The following is a 15,625-nucleotide window of genomic DNA, read 5'->3' on the forward strand; positions in this document are numbered from 1 at the left end:
TCTATAACTGTTCCTATACTTTATATTTTAATAGGTTGCTGCTCATGCCAAACAGCGAATGGTGGATTACACTACTCCAGAGAATGTGAGCCAGTGTCAAAGGCTAATACTGATGGTAGTGAGGATCCTTCAACTGAGACGGGTACAATGATCATGTATTTTCACCTATTGTTCAAACTATTACACTAAGTTATTTAGTATTCCTGTGAGAGAAGTAATATTGAATTTGGGATTTCACTTTAGCAACTCTGACTGTCCTCTAACTGAAGGTAAAATTTAGATACCTGGCATCAGCTAACTTATTGTAATTTACTGCCTTCAACTATTATCAGTAGTTTCTGATGTGCAGGACCAGCAATTTGGAGCAGCCAGTTTAGAAATCTGCAAAAAATGCAACTATTTGAGAGGATTTGGCTTCTATTTTTTCAATGCAAGTCCTCTCCAGTGCTGTGTGGCTGTCACAATGAGCTCTATCAGCTCAGGAGTTCTGGAGGCCTAACCTCAAACCCACAGAAATCTCTCTCTCTCTCGATTTCAAAGCGTTTGGGGTTAGGGCCTGTGGATATAATTTTGCCATTTCATGTGATATTCTCCAAATACTCAGACTTCATTTTGACTCCACCATCTTGCAGTTTACCTTACCTACCTTTTTTTTTGGTTCCCAGAGGATTTCTGACATGTAGTGAGAGCCCTTGGTTTAGGCTGCTTCCCTTTCAGTAACTTGTAGTCAAAGTTACTCACACTGTAGCCTTCCTCTGTAGTGTGTTTTTGCAAGCAAATTCCCTTCCATACTGTTGGCACAAAAAACACATTTTCAACATGTCTGACTCTGAAGTGAAAAATATTTCTCACAGTAACACCTCAGTAAATACTGATTCTACACAAGATTACATCATTATTGGTAAAAAAAAAAAAAAAAAAAAAAAAAAAAAAAAAAAAAAAAAAAAAAAAAAAAAAAAAGCACTGCCTTTTTAACTTCAAGACCTTAATTTGCTCAAACTTTTGACAAATAGTAGGCATAGCCATGCAGGGAGTGCTCAGCTGAAATTGGGATTAGAATGAAAGCAGTTAGGTTCAGCCTCAGTGATTGCCAGCATTGCTAGTACTCCCATTGCAGCTGCTATGAAAGATGCCCATTTTCACCTGTGTAATACAGCTGCATAATGCAGTTATTTTACTGCCATCTAGTGGCAGATACTGAGAGCTCCCAAAGTTCTGTTTGGAAAAAAAAATCCGTTCTGTAAACTTATTTTTAGCTGTTTAGTTAGTTGGGATCATTGTAGTATATTTCAGTATGCGTTTTAAGAAATCTAATGAAATGTATCCAGCTGCATTAAGTTTGGATATTGACAGAAATAGGAGGAGATTCACTGGTTGATGAAGAGCAAAAGAAAACTAAGCTTTACAGCAAAAATTAAAAATGATAGTATTTATTGAAATATTTCTTTCACTGTGTAATAAATTCTGCAAAACTTACTACTTTAGTGTTAGGGGTGATGTCTCTGTGCTGAGTACTACTGAGCACTGAGTGTAGAGCTGTAATTCAGGAAGCATACTTTTATTTTATAAGATTTCCTTGATTAACTACAGAGTGAGCATATGTGCCAAAAATCAGCCATCATGCAGGTTGGTTGGGACGGATGTCTGAGGAATTCATTATCAAAGCTAGCATTACCATTTAATGTACACACCCTTAGAATAGGAGTTTAAAGCTAATATATGTGTGGCTTATACAAAATAAATAACGTGTTTTCTCATGAATTTGGAGGCAGGAGCTGTTCGAGATTAGTATGTGGAGGGGTTGGGGAGTGGTATTTTAGCAGTGGGTAAATCACCAGGTTACTAAATATGCAGAGAGGAAAGACTGTCGTTAGATTACATAGGCCACAAATATGATAAAAATTCTGTTTGAAAGTTCTGCTTATTCACATCCTTTTCCCATCTCTCACCAAACTTTCTCCTCCATATTTTTTTAAAGAGCTGCTATAAGATAACTGGGTTCTTGGCTGAGTGTTATACAAAAGACCTAATTATGAATTCTGACTGACTTCTTTGCAGATCAATGTGCAAACCAGTGTAGTGCTCAAACCTGCATATTGGCACAGGAAGAACAACTTCTACAGACTGGAGACAAACAGCTGGCTAGACATGTGCTGCTGTGTTTACTTCTCATCGTGGGCCTGTTGGCTGTAAATTTCCTCTTTTTGACGCTGATTAAATAATTGTTTTGGGATAATTTACTGGGAAAGCTACATAAACAGCCCAAATTCTGTTTTGTGTTTTTGTGTTTAAGAAAAAGAACTTCTGGGTCTGTGTTTACTTAATCTGTGACATCACATTAAATGAATGGATGAGTCCAGGTCACTTTTAGCAAATGCTCTGGGGATGAGCACAATATAAGGATGTGCATAGAACCAACTATGTGAATATAATTGTTTTATAGATATAGACACACACATACACATAGAGTAAAAGCTTTGTTATCTAGCATGAGTGGGGTAAGGGGGGTGCCAGTTATCTTAAAATTCCAGTTATGTGAGAGTTATACCGGCCCCGGCCACACATAGATCCCTTCCCCCCCTGCCCCTTCTTTCACACCTGCATGCTCAGCTCCCCCTCCCCCTTCCCCCCTCAAATTTTCTCCCCCCATCTATGTGGATATCAACTAGAATGGCTCCCAGCAGTATTCCAGTTAGTAAAATGCCAGTTAACACAGCTTTTACTGTGTGTGTATGTGTGTTTGTGTGTGTGATTTTATGTTAAATGATGTAAGTTCCTGATCACACAGATAAAATAATAAATTGGACACTTCAGTGGTGTCTCATCAGCAGAATTATTTGTTGTCTTCCAAATAAAAAGCTGAATGGTTATCTTCTGCTATAAAATATGTAGGTGCAAGTGAGTCAGGCTTTACAGATCTGCCTTGTAGATTCTTTGTTATTGATGCAAGGCAGGAGAAGGTATACCCAGTTTGATTATTAGAATACAAGTTATGTATGTAAGGCTAACTATAAGAAAAATGCATCATTTTTGCTAGTAAATGGAGCACAGAAATGGAGAGGCAGCAAACATCAACACCATGGTGCTCCATGGTGTTGTTATTAACATTTTTCAGCATTAATTAAATTATTGATCTTCTAAATATTAATTATCCATTGTTGTATACAGATATAAATACATTTGTGATTATTTTTTAATATGGGATGGCCTGGCTTTTGGCCCCCATTTTGAGTTTTTACTAACAGGTACTCAAATTCACAATGTTTTTTTAAAGTTGTAGAAACTTGAAAAAAAATCCCGTTTTAAAAAGAAACCCCATTACTATTAAAGTAATTACCTTTGGTTATCAAGTTTGTGTAACACTGAAGCACATACCAGCAACATTATATCTCTTAAAGCTTCAATAAAATTAAGAGACTGTCAAAACATTGGTGCTCAGTTCAGGAGGAATATTTGCTTTCTCAGATTTGGAACAGTCAGTGATTAACTAAGCATGCATAAAGCATAATCTACAAAAACAAGCTCCTTTTTTTTAAGGCCATAAAGGGTGCAAAGCCATCCACATTAGTGTTCTGCTTACTTACCTTTAAAATTTACTGGAACATATGGCCCCTTTTACAGCTACAGAAAGAATACATTTGGTTACTTATTTTTTCAGTTTTTGCATTTGTTGGAGATGACTTGTTGCATTAAAGACAATAAAATTGTTTGGGTTTTTTTAGTTTATCCATTTTATAATGCTCAGTTTATAATTTTTTTAACAGAATCTGTCCAGCTGCTTCTGGTGGTTGTTCAACCAAGAGCCAGGAAGGCTGTATGTGGAATTGCAGTTCTTTTGCGCAGTATTTAATTTTGGACAGGTACTTATCAGTCTCTGCTTTTGAAATTGCTTGTTTCTGGGTATCTGCTAAAGGTAAGAAGCTGCCATTTTTGTACATCTTGGTAGCTGGCAACACTTCTATACTGATTGAAGTCTCCAGTGTGCTGAAATTCCCAATGTTCTGCTGTTATTTTGTTTTACTTTCATTGTTTTGGCTTCTGGTTTCCTGAGTTCTCAGTTTTACATAATGTTTATGTACACGCTGGGGGAGAATTGTCAAAGACACAAATGGCAGCTGGCCACCCAGTGCCTAATGCAAGGTCCTGTCTACAAGGAAAAGATGCACCATTAAAATGCAAGGTGTGAATTTATACCAGTCTAATTACCCTAGTGTAAAAGGCTGAATGTATATTCTTAGTGCAGTGTAACTGTGGCTTATTTCGGGTTAGCTTAAGATGATGAGGAACAAATTAAATTAAACTAAAATAAGCCACTGTCAGGGTAGAAACAGACATTGCCTAACATTGCATTTGTATTACCATAGAAATTTTTATGGCCACACAAATGGTGAGCAAACAGGTGTCCCTACTCTGTTGCACCATGTCAATCCTGCGCACCCAGGGAATTACCACCCATTATTCAGCCCCTTGAGTTTCCAGAGCACCTGCCTGGCTTTTCCTGCTTAGAGACATGCCCTGGGGAATTTTGAGGCACCTTTCTGTTAGTGGAGAAAGGTGGGGTTCTCCACTTATGAAGACCCATCCTGGTCTCTGTAAGTGGGGAAAGCCTGTGCTGGTCCCAGTGTGAAGGGGACCCACAGAATCCCTGGCACCCCATACCTCCATGCCAGGGCTTGCACTGACCTGTGCTTCACACAGAGGCATGGGTCAGTGTGGGTCCCGGCAAGGAGATGTGGGGAGGCATAGGACCTGTGTGAAGCACGGGTCACTGCAGGGCATGGGGCACTAAGAATTCCCCAGGTTCTGCATTGCCATGTGCCTTCTTGTTGGGACCCACATTACCCCATACTTCTAGGGCTGGGTGAAACGGTTGAGTTTTGATTTGGTTTCGGATTTGGCCGTTTCAGAGGACAGTGATTTGTTTCGGTGTTTTGGATCACTATCCGGTTTCATTTTGGCTGAATCTCTTCTGAATCGGTTTTGAACGGGCTGCAAACTTCACACAGCCCTACCTGCCTGGGTGGGGCTTGGGGCCAGAGGCTGTAGGGCCCCCGTGGGGAGCAGGATGAAGCCATGGGTGGCTCACCTGGGGAAGAGAGGGCCGCTGCCCTCCATGCAGGCAAGGAGACCCCTGCGTGAATCTGATTCCTGTCACGCCGGGTTGCGGGGCAGGGAAGCAGCACAGAGCAGCGAGCAAGCCTGCTGGTCCCTGCCACATGACTTGGCTCCACAGGGAGCAGAGATCCGCACTGGGGGACTCCTCGCTGCCACTGCCCGCCCTGTGCTGTCCCAGTGATGTGGGGTGGGCAGCAGCATCAAGGAAAGCCTAGCCTGGATCTCTGCTCCCTGCGGAGCCAGGTCGCACAGCAGGGATTCACCAGCCCCCGGTTTGATTCCCCAGCTCTCTGATCATTTCCCCAGCACTTCCTGGAGGGTGCGGGCCCCTGGATTTGCATGTCAGGTTTCAGCAGACTGCCACTGCAGGCTGGGGTCAGTGGCCACACCACAGTCTTCCCAGCACTTGGCACAGGCTGCGCCAAACATCTGCCACTGGTTCCAGTCTGCAGCAGCAGCCTGCTGAAACACTGCACGCAGCCCCCCTGGGAAGAGCTAGGGGAAGCGATCAGAGAGCTGGGGAATGGAACCGGGAGCTAGATGTCAATATTAGAGCAGTCCTTACCCTTCCTCTTCTTAATTTTTGTTTCCCTGCAAGCCCGGCTCCAAAATTCTCCGAAACGTTTCCAGAACATTTCATAGCCTTCTGACTAGTTTTGGAGCTGTTTCAGAGCTTTCCATTTCAATTCAGATTTGGTGTTTTGGGTGCTGATATAGGCCAAAACACCTGTGAAACGAAACGACTGCTGAAATTTCGCACAGCCCTACCTATGTCATGCAGAGGTATGGGTCCTGGCATGGAGGCTTAGGGTGCTGGGGATTCCCCAGGTCCCACACCAACTCATGCCTCGGCACAGAGCGTGGGGCGATGTGGGTCCTGGCTAGAAGGTGCGGGACAACAAGGAATGTGGGGTATTCCTGGGCAAGGGGAACACATTGCTTGTTGTCCCATACTGGGCCACTGCCCAATGCAGGACAATGGGTGACATTTGTTTTGCCCAATGCAGTAGATTAGCTATGGCAGGATGAGTTCCACCCTGGCTTGATCTGCTTCATTTGGAGATGTTTGTTTTTATGCTCAGGGTCTGGATGCAGATATGGTTGGAGCCGTTACATAATGATAATGTTTCAAAAGGGTGGCAGCTGTTACCTTCAAATTACCTTGTAATGTGTGTACAAGCCAGGAACATACTAATGCAGCCAGTCACTTCAGCTTTAACACTGCTTCATCCAGGATTAGAGTTGGAGCAGTTTTGCTATATTTGTAGTGTCCCAACTTGTCCATATGTAACAAGTAGAATGTAACAGCTTTTGAAATGTCCCCCTTTTTGAAGTGCTCCAGCTGTACCTGTCTGTGCCCTCAGATAAGTATCCACTGAGCCTCTTGAACCTATATAACTACATTGATTGAAAGGACAGCCCAAAGTTATAGCAGTGTAACAAGCATCCACACCAGAAGACAGGCGGGTGATCCAGGCTGACCTGGACAGGCTCAGCAAGTGGGCGGATGAGAATCTGATGGTGTTCAACGCCGATAAGTGCAAGGTTCTCCACCTTGGGAAGAAAAACCCGCAGCATCCTTATAGGCTCGGCAGTGCTATGTTGGCTAGCACTATGGAAGAAAGAGACTTGGGGGTCATCATTGACCACAAGTTGAACATGAGCCTACAGTGCGATGCTGCGGCTAGTAAAGCGAGCAAAACGCTGGCTTGCATCCATAGATGCTTCTCAAGCAAATCCCGGGATGTCATTCTCCCCTTGTACTCGGCCTTGGTGAGGCCGCAGCTGGAGTACTGCGTCCAGTTTTGGGCTCCACAATTCAAAAAGGATGTGGAGAAGCTTGAGAGAGTCCAGAGAAGAGCCACGCGCATGATCAGAGGTCAGGGAAGCAGACCCTACGATGACAGGCTGAGAGCCCTGGGGCTCTTTAGCCTGGAAAAGTGCAGGCTCAGGGGTGATCTGATGGCCACCTACAAGTTTATCAGGGGTGACCACCAGTATCTGGGGGAACGCTTGTTCACCAGAGTGCCCCAAGGGATGACGAGGTCGAATGGTCATAAACTACTACAAGACCGCTTCAGGCTGGACATAAGGAAGAATTTCTTTACTGTCCGAGCCCCCAAGGTCTGGAACAGCCTGCCACCGGAGGTGGTTCAAGCGCCTTCATTGAACACCTTCAAGACGAAACTGGATGCTTATCTTGCTGGGATCTTATGACCCCAGCTGACTTCCTGCCCTTTGGGCAGGGGGCTGGACTCGATGATCTTCCGAGGTCCCCTCCAGCCCTAATGTCTATGAAATCTGTGTCTATGAAGCCCTCGGGCTTTTGTGGCTTTGAGGTCTCCCTCTTACTCTTTTCTAGTAGCTGTCATTTGGCTAAAATGGCAAGAACTGATTTAGGAATATTTTCCTCCTGTGCTCACCAGATGCTGTGGTGAAAACATTGATGGAATTATATGAAATGCTTTTGGAGCCAAAATGGAAGGTAATTCCACCTAGTGCTAGTGCCTCCTAGGAGCTGCAAAATGTCCTCAGCTCTCCATGGTGTCAGTTAACATTTGACACTGATAACAGCTGATGGCAGATGATGCTTCCCAGAAGGAGCTAGCAGATTGCAGATCAGAACCATAATTTGCTTGCAAAGGCTGGTTTAAATGTGTCAGATTTCATATTGTTGCCCTGCTTTGATAAGCTGTTTAAAATGTATAATCAAAATACCATTATATTAAATGTCTTCAGTATTATTTTACTAACGTATAAATTGAAGAAGTTACATTTCAAGAAAAAAATCCTTTCCAGCCTGAATTGATCATTTTAATGTCATAAGTTAGTTGCTTCATTATCTGAGAAGAGATTCTGATGTTACTTGTGTTGGACTGATGTAGAAGCCTGATAAGAGGGTCATATCTGCGTGTATATACATAGATAGATCTCTTGGTTATCTACAGTGATAGGGGAAAAATGCTGGCAGTTTACAAGACTTTTGGATGGAGATCTGATCAAATGAGATGCATGTCAAGTTTGCTAGAAACAGCTGGTGATTTTTTTTTTTAAACAAATCACTCATCCTTGGCTTCTATAGCATGGTATTTTCTGCTCTGCAAGTTATTTATATAATGCCTCCTGTTTGCAAGTAAGTTGCTATCTGCTTATTGTTCCCATTATTTTAACTGGTCCTTGAATGCAGACTCTGGAAGGATTTTGCTGTGTTTTGTAGCATCATGTGAGATACTTATCTTAATCAGTAAATTTACCAACTCTTTGAGAGGCTCTTGGACAGCTTGTTATGTATGTACCTGTCTGTCTGTTTTAGGCTTTTGGTTCTAGGTTTATCATGCTGACGTTTCTGTGTGTGTGTGGTTTTTTTTTCAGGGCTTCATTTCATTTGGTATCTTTGGTTTAGATAAACATCTAATCATTCTGCCATTCAAAAGAAGGTAAACTGAATCTTTAAACATTTATCTAAGCAGAGTAAATGCAAAAGACAGTTATAAAATGTTATTGGTTTTCTAAAATGTCAACCTCCATTTCAGCTTTTGCTCCACACTTCCTCTCCTCCCTTTTTGTATTAGGCTAATTCAGTGCACAAAGGCTGCTTGCAGACATTTAAAAACAAGTAAATAAACCAGCGCTTTACTTTAAACTTAGTGTTCCTGTGCTGAGCCTTGTGCATGCCCAGAAGAAGCAGTGAATTACTTCAACCTGGCTCTGCAGTTTCTGTAAAGATTGGGTGCTTTAGTGTCTCTCTCACCTCCTCTGACCCTCACTGCCACACATTTGCATTTTTGCTGACCTGCATTCAGCATGAGATACTGCCTTCTACCTCATCCAGGAAGAGCACAAAACAACTTCAGACTCTCCCTCTGTCTAAAGAAGGGTGTTTGTACCCAAAAGCTTGCAAAGTAGAATTTTTCCAACTATTTTAGTTGGTCTGATAAAAGATACCAGATTTACCCAAAGAATCTTGTCTGCCTAGTGCCTTAGTGAAGCTTTTTGATGGTTTTATCTAAAAGCTGATTGACTCAGCTTTAGCTAAAAATGCCAAAAAGCCCTGCTGAAGTGCCCTATCTCTACAGATGCTTCAGAGCCAGGTTGATATAACATGCTAATGCTTCTGGTAAAATGCATTTTTTTTTAACATGTGCAAGCAGCCATAGTGAACTACAGTTTTCTGGTCCTGCCCTAATGTCACTGGCTACTGGTTAATTGCAGTCTCGAGACACCAGTGTAGTCCCTGACTGGAACCGACTATCAGCTGATTGTCAACCCCAGCCCTGACCTGCTACGTTCAGTTTAAGGCACCATACCTTGGCCATAAAAATATTTGTTGTTATATGTAGAACATTTTATGGCTGGTTTTCCATGTTATTCTTAAATTGGGTGCGCATGTAGTCTCCTTGCCATTTATGCCATGATTGGTACGTTACTCATAGCATAAATGTAATGTGTAGAGGGGGCCACAGAGATAACAATTTTATGCACAGTACTGATGACAGAAATAGCTTAGAGAAAGTTTGTCTGAGTTCTACATGTTTTTATGTTTTCTTTTTAAAGTACCAGTTGTTGGTTTTTTTTACTTTTTTTTTTAATTACTTTTCAGATTTGAATTCCTCTGGGGTGGTAGAACAACAGCAGAACATACAGATTCCTCTGTTCCTGAGGAAATCAGAATGACATGCCAACAGTTTGTTCGCTATCATAGAGATCACTGTGTCAGGAGCATTGTCAAAGACAGAAGGTGAGTCTAATCCTGTGGAGAAGTTTGTGTAAACTGCATTAGAATGTTCAGAGACCATAGTATAGCAGTAATAATGCAGCATTTCCCTGAAAGGATACATCAATTTGAAGACTGAGAATGTAATTTTAGGCAAGTGTTTCATACCTGGATTTTATACAAGTAGCCATATTGTTACATTTAGGTAGAATTACCTGAAAATTGGACCCAACAAATACTACACCGAAGAGCCTTGTTCTGCCAGACTTCAAAGAATGTTGAGTTTAGAAGCAGTATTGTGTGTGTTTAAATATAGATCTTCTTTTCTAGTTCTGTCCTGCTTTTGGTTTTGTTTTCTAAAAGGTGGTTTTATTACTAGATTGTCTTCTTCAGTTGGGAACTTCTAAGGCTATAGCTGTTCTGGAAGAGCCCTCTAGTGGAGATGCAGCATATGTTGGCAAAACGGATTTTTCTGCCAGTTCAGTTAAACTGCTTTCCAAAAAATACAAGCTAAGCTAAATGAGCTGATATCAAGGTTTTTACTCATTTAACTATACTGGTCAGGGGATGTCATATTTCCTCATTTCTAGCCAGTGTGCCTGTGCTTGCAAAACTTTGCAGCATAGACCAAACCTCAGAGTATTTGCAGGGGGCAAAAGCTTTTGAGTCTAATCCCAACTTTTTCAGGTGTTAAGGCAGTGGTTTTCAACCTTGTTATACTCCAAGCACCCCTTGGAAAATGCCAGCTTTTAGCTTCCACTCCCTTTTTGATTATGGAGGAAGAGTAGAGCAGTGGCTATCAACCTTTTTAGAGTCAGGGCATCCCTCCACAACTGGTTTGAATTTGGTAGTACACTTGGTTCAGAACCACTATTGTATTACCTCCACCTCTCTCAGTGGTCCTCAACCAGGGTGCTGCTGCAACACTCCAGCCTGTATCAGGGTTTTTTGATAAACTTAAAGTAGGCAGGAGATGTAACTAATGACTTTCATGTCTTAGGCAAAACTCCCCTGTGCCCCTGGGGAGAAAAGGAGGGTGGTCTTACCTGCCCTGGGTCCCCACACCTGGCTTCTACGGCCACATGGTGCACAGGGCTGCTCCAGTCCAACTTGGCTCCTGCGGCTGGGTGTCTCACAGGGCTGCTGCATCCCAACCTGGCTCCTCTGGCTAGGCAGCACAAGGGTCTGCAGCTGGAGCATGTGCTCTTGTTATAGTCCCTTCCCGGCCCAACCCCACATGCTGCTCCCAGGAACAGAGGGGTAGAGGACAGTCCCACCTGCCTGACACTCCTCTGTTTCCAGGAGTGTGTGGGCTCAGACCAGGAAGGGCTGCAGGAAGAGTTCAACATGGCTGAGGTGGCACCAATGCCACAGCACCTCTGTTGAGAGCCTCTGCACTAGAGCAGTTGTTCTTTTGCAAAGAACTTGGAGCACAGCATATCAGACATGTTTTTGACACTATGATTTCCTCTGTGAAATCCCTGGGTTTACCTTGTGACTCATGTAGGTGTTTGCATACCTAATAATACTAATATTGTGCAGCACCCTTAAAAGGAATCTCACCGTGGTGAGGACTTTTTCTTTGCCAGTTACAAGTTCGCACATTCGTGTTGCTTAGTCTGTGACATCTCTCAGAGCTTTCAGAAATACATTATGATGCCCCAAATTGAGGATTATAGTTTCCAGTGTTGAGGCGGGAGAGAGTTAGGATGGAATTGGAGGAAAAGCAGCAAGAAAAAAATCTGTTCTATATAATATCCATTGTATTGTCACAAATAAAGAATGGTTCTAATTAAGATGCTTCTGGATTTTCCTGTGACGTATAAGCAACTTGTAAGGAAAGGGAAGGAAGGCAGTCTGTTGAGCCTATTTCATCTACACAGAGGCAAAATATGGCTCACCAGGAAATAGTTTTATAAAGTAGATGAGGTACGCGTTATAACTACCCGTTAAGATAAACTTTTTATCCTTCTCGTTATTGAAAATTGTTGTTTCTTTAGTTTTTGTTTCAGTCATCTGTCAACTAATTGGATTTGACAATAATTCAGTTTAAGAACATTTTCTCTCCAAACAAAAGTGCAGCTGGACAGACAGTTTAAATGATGGAACAGATTACTACAGAACAGAGAGAAATGTAATATACATTTTTTGGTTTTTAATTTCTATTTTTGGAATCAAATATTTGGGTTATTTTATTTTGTATTTGGATATTACACATTGTCAAGCAGTGTTTCCAACCTTTTTCCCATTTGTGAGAACATAATGTGCATCCTTTTATTGCACCTCTGAATATCCACTCATTTAATTTCTCACTCATTTCTCTTTGATTTAAAGATACTTTTTTCTGTGATACTATGTTTGTAATATATTTCTTCTTTTGTTGCTCCACTACTAGGTGCTAACAACCTTACCTTGTTTTCACTATTTGTTTCTAATTAAAATATAAAAATGTTCCTTGGCTGTTGCTGTCTCGTATAGCTGTTAATCATCTTTGTTTGCTCAAACTTCAGAAACCCTGCACTTGGGTTCCATAGAACAGATTTTAGATAACCAGAAACATTCATTGCTAAAGGTAAATTTCTGAATAATACTTTTTAAAGTACTAGCTAGAAGTCAGTAGTATTGCCTCATTAGCATGATGGAAATTAACCCAGTCTTGTCCTAAATGTTACGTTATTCTTAGTAGTTCTCCTCTGGCAAATACTTAGCTGAATAAGCCAGTTAAGTTACTTACTTACAATATACAGAAAGTCCATCCATGACCACACACAGGGAAAGAAAAGTTTTATAGATGGGCATTAAATTGTAGCCAAACAGCTATTGCTACTGGCACACTATATGTAATTAAATCAGATATTTTGTTACAGAAGTGGTCATGCTAATGAATACATTTGAAGTAAGTATCCAATAAATATTATTAGTGTGTTTGTGTGGTTTCTTAAAATTGCTCTTTAAGTTAAGCTTATTCTCACAGACATAACAACTTTGCATGCATTTTGCTTTTTTACTGAGGTGTTTTATAGGATAAGGTACTGAAAATTGGCCATAGTATACCCATTAGTATACAAAACTTGCAGGTTCCCTTCTAACATACTTTTAACTATCATGCTGTCTTTCCTTGTTTCCCCCTATTTTCCTTGCTTTCCCCCACTGTGCAGTGGTGATACCAGATTTACAGAACATATGGGTGAATCCTTCCTTTGACATACAGGTGTGGTGCAAAGATCTCAACTGGTATCTTCTTTGGCTGTGACCTGGTGAACTGGCTTATCCAAGTTGGCCTTGCCTCTGACCGTGGTGAAGCTGTGATGTACGGAGACAGACTGGTGAAAGGAGGAGTTGTCCAGCATATTACCAGCGAATTTGAATTTCGGGATGAGTACTTGTACTACCGCTTTGTTCGTAAGAGGTCTGCTGTGAATGAGAGGTACTAACCTGGGCAAGTACTCAAAAGAGAATCAAGAGCAAGCAAGTTCATCTCCCCTGCTCTGACTGCTGACACCTGATGCATTCTGTTTCTTCTGATTCCTGCAGAATTCTGTTTCTCACTTGTAATGCATAAGAAATGCTGGTTCTGCCTGTCTCTCACTCCCAAAAAACTATAGCTAATGACCTTCTTTGAATGCTCACTCACGCCAACATCTATGTTAAATAACGTAACTTAAACCAGTAGAAGATACTTGTCATCAGCTATTTTTCCAGTTTGAACAAAACAAACAGGAGTTAAAAGATTCCTTCCCTCATTATATCCACGAACAATATCAGTGAAACAGCTGATAGTTGCCAGTGCCATATAGAAAATGTATGCATTCTAGTGGGATTATATTCTGTATTTTACCATGTTTTATGCATTTACTCTGGTGAGTCTTGACCGTTAGTTAAGATAGTTTCAATGAGTTTCTCCATTGATTTAATGGAGCCAGTCTTTCCTTCTACTGCCCTTCCACCATCTTCCTCTTCTAATCACTTTGTACACTTGCATAAAAATTAGGAACTTTTGCTCAACTGTTTATTTATTAGCTTAGGTATTTTATTCCTCCCATAAACATGGAATCCTTTGCTTTTAATGACATAATTGCTGTGAATATGATTTATGTCAAAGGATTAGGAGCAGAAATTAGCAGCTGAACAAATAACAACAAAGATCCTGGTTTTATACAAATTAATCAAGTCTGAAAGAGACAAAACATGTGCAGAAACAAAAAAAGATGGAACTAATTTTAAACAATTTGTTATCCAGGGTGTTTTTTCCATTTGATGCATGTAACTCTGTAAAAAGAGAATGATTATCAGATTATTCATTCCTTCTGAGTATCAAGTCTTTCATTTTCAAAATCTGGAGGTAGTAAGCTACTTTGGAGAGTTGAAGCAGTGGGTATTTATGCAAATCAGGTCCAGAACATTTAACAAAGTATAAAAACTTTTAAACTAGATGCTCTGACTTTTAAATTTATCTAAAGAAAACTTATGGAATTTCTGAACATGATTTTAGAGTTTCTAAGGATTTAAAAAAATAATATTAACTTTCTTGCCAAATATTTCTTTCATGGATATAAGGTAAACAAATTCTTCTAAGACTCGGATATCTCCCTAAAAGTTTCAAATAGTGCTCTGCATTGTTTGTATCTTTTCGATATACAAAATGGAGTTTGAGAATCCATATTATCTGAAATATTTTGAAATGGCTAAAATAGAATCGATGTACAGAATAACTACTGCCCTTTTAAAACTGCCAGACCAATACTAAATTATTTCCACTAGACTTTTAATCAACATTGCAACTGGGGGGGACCCACAAAATAACCTTTTACTTAAGCAGAGTAGCCAAGTATGAAAATTTCCCTTCAAATCTTTTTTTTAAGGAATTTTTTCTTTGACATGAGAAACCAAATCCTTTTGCTGACAAACATGTAGTCTTTCTTGCACATCAGTCTGCAGCATGCATAGATGCAAACAATGTACTGCTGTGTGCTGTACAAACTGGCGTATTTTACCTTTTTTGATAACCAAACAACCTGAAGTTTATAGTAATGTGGCTTAGTGTATGCCACAGATAAAATGGATGCTTTACTCTTGTGACATTACAACAGCTGAAAACAGATGTGTTAAACTATTTCGGAAGAAATTTGGAATATATATGCATATATACACATACACTATATATATGGAAGCAGTGGTTATAACTGGCTTCTAAATGTTGCAGATTCTCAATAAATCTGGAGTTGTTTTATCTGGTAGTTCTGAATATTTTGTTGTAAAATGTGATGGGATACCCCTGTAAGGTAAACACTGCACGAACTATTTCTGTCCTTTTGAGGGTCCTCTTATACTAGTGATTTGGCAATCCCAGTTTTTGCCCTTTGTTTTCACAATGGATTTTATCAGTGCATCTTTTTAATTGGCTGGAGGACCTACTGTGAATTGATCTCTTTCAAATGGAGAATAACTGACATACCAGCTATGAAATATTTTGGGACTAAGCTCCTTTTGATTGGTTTTCTGCATTTGTTAAATAATCCACTTGATGACTTATGGCTAGTTTCTTGGAAGTGTGTTGTCAACCAAGCAGTCATCTTTTCCCTGCTTTTCCTTATCTAAAATGGTCCTGCTTTCCCCCCTTTTTATGATGCATCCAGTCTACCCCAGGTTTACATGCAAAATAATCAATCTCTGAGGAAAAAATTCCAAAACTCTCTAAGGAAAAAGCTCCTTATTACGTTGTTCTCTTTAATTGAAGTGGAAATCATCATCTTATTAATAAATGAGTTACAATATTGTGACCGTTGATACTATACC

The 15,625-nt window shown here is 40.6% G+C and overlaps 1 protein-coding gene across 6 annotated transcripts in view; it reads left to right on the top strand.

Annotated features, from left to right (window-relative positions):
* GPR155 (G protein-coupled receptor 155) overlaps positions 1 to 15,059 on the top strand; it is a 49,328-nt gene extending 34,269 nt beyond the window's left edge. For 4 of the 6 annotated variants that reach the window (XM_059727272.1, XM_059727273.1, XM_059727271.1 and 1 more), the window contains 6 exons: positions 35 to 142; positions 2,059 to 2,189; positions 3,765 to 3,860; positions 8,488 to 8,552; positions 9,716 to 9,853; positions 13,041 to 15,059. In XM_059727272.1, coding sequence (XP_059583255.1) covers positions 35 to 142; positions 2,059 to 2,189; positions 3,765 to 3,860; positions 8,488 to 8,552; positions 9,716 to 9,853; positions 13,041 to 13,263 — 761 coding nt within the window. In that variant the 3' untranslated portion in view covers positions 13,264 to 15,059. The other 2 variants (XM_059727275.1, XM_059727276.1) reach the window with 2 other exon arrangements.
* The last annotated feature ends 566 nt before the right edge of the window (positions 15,060 to 15,625 follow it).

Source organism: Alligator mississippiensis, chromosome 4 (genome assembly GCF_030867095.1).
Source record: "Alligator mississippiensis isolate rAllMis1 chromosome 4, rAllMis1, whole genome shotgun sequence".
In the NCBI taxonomy this organism is placed as follows: Eukaryota; Metazoa; Chordata; order Crocodylia; family Alligatoridae; genus Alligator; species Alligator mississippiensis.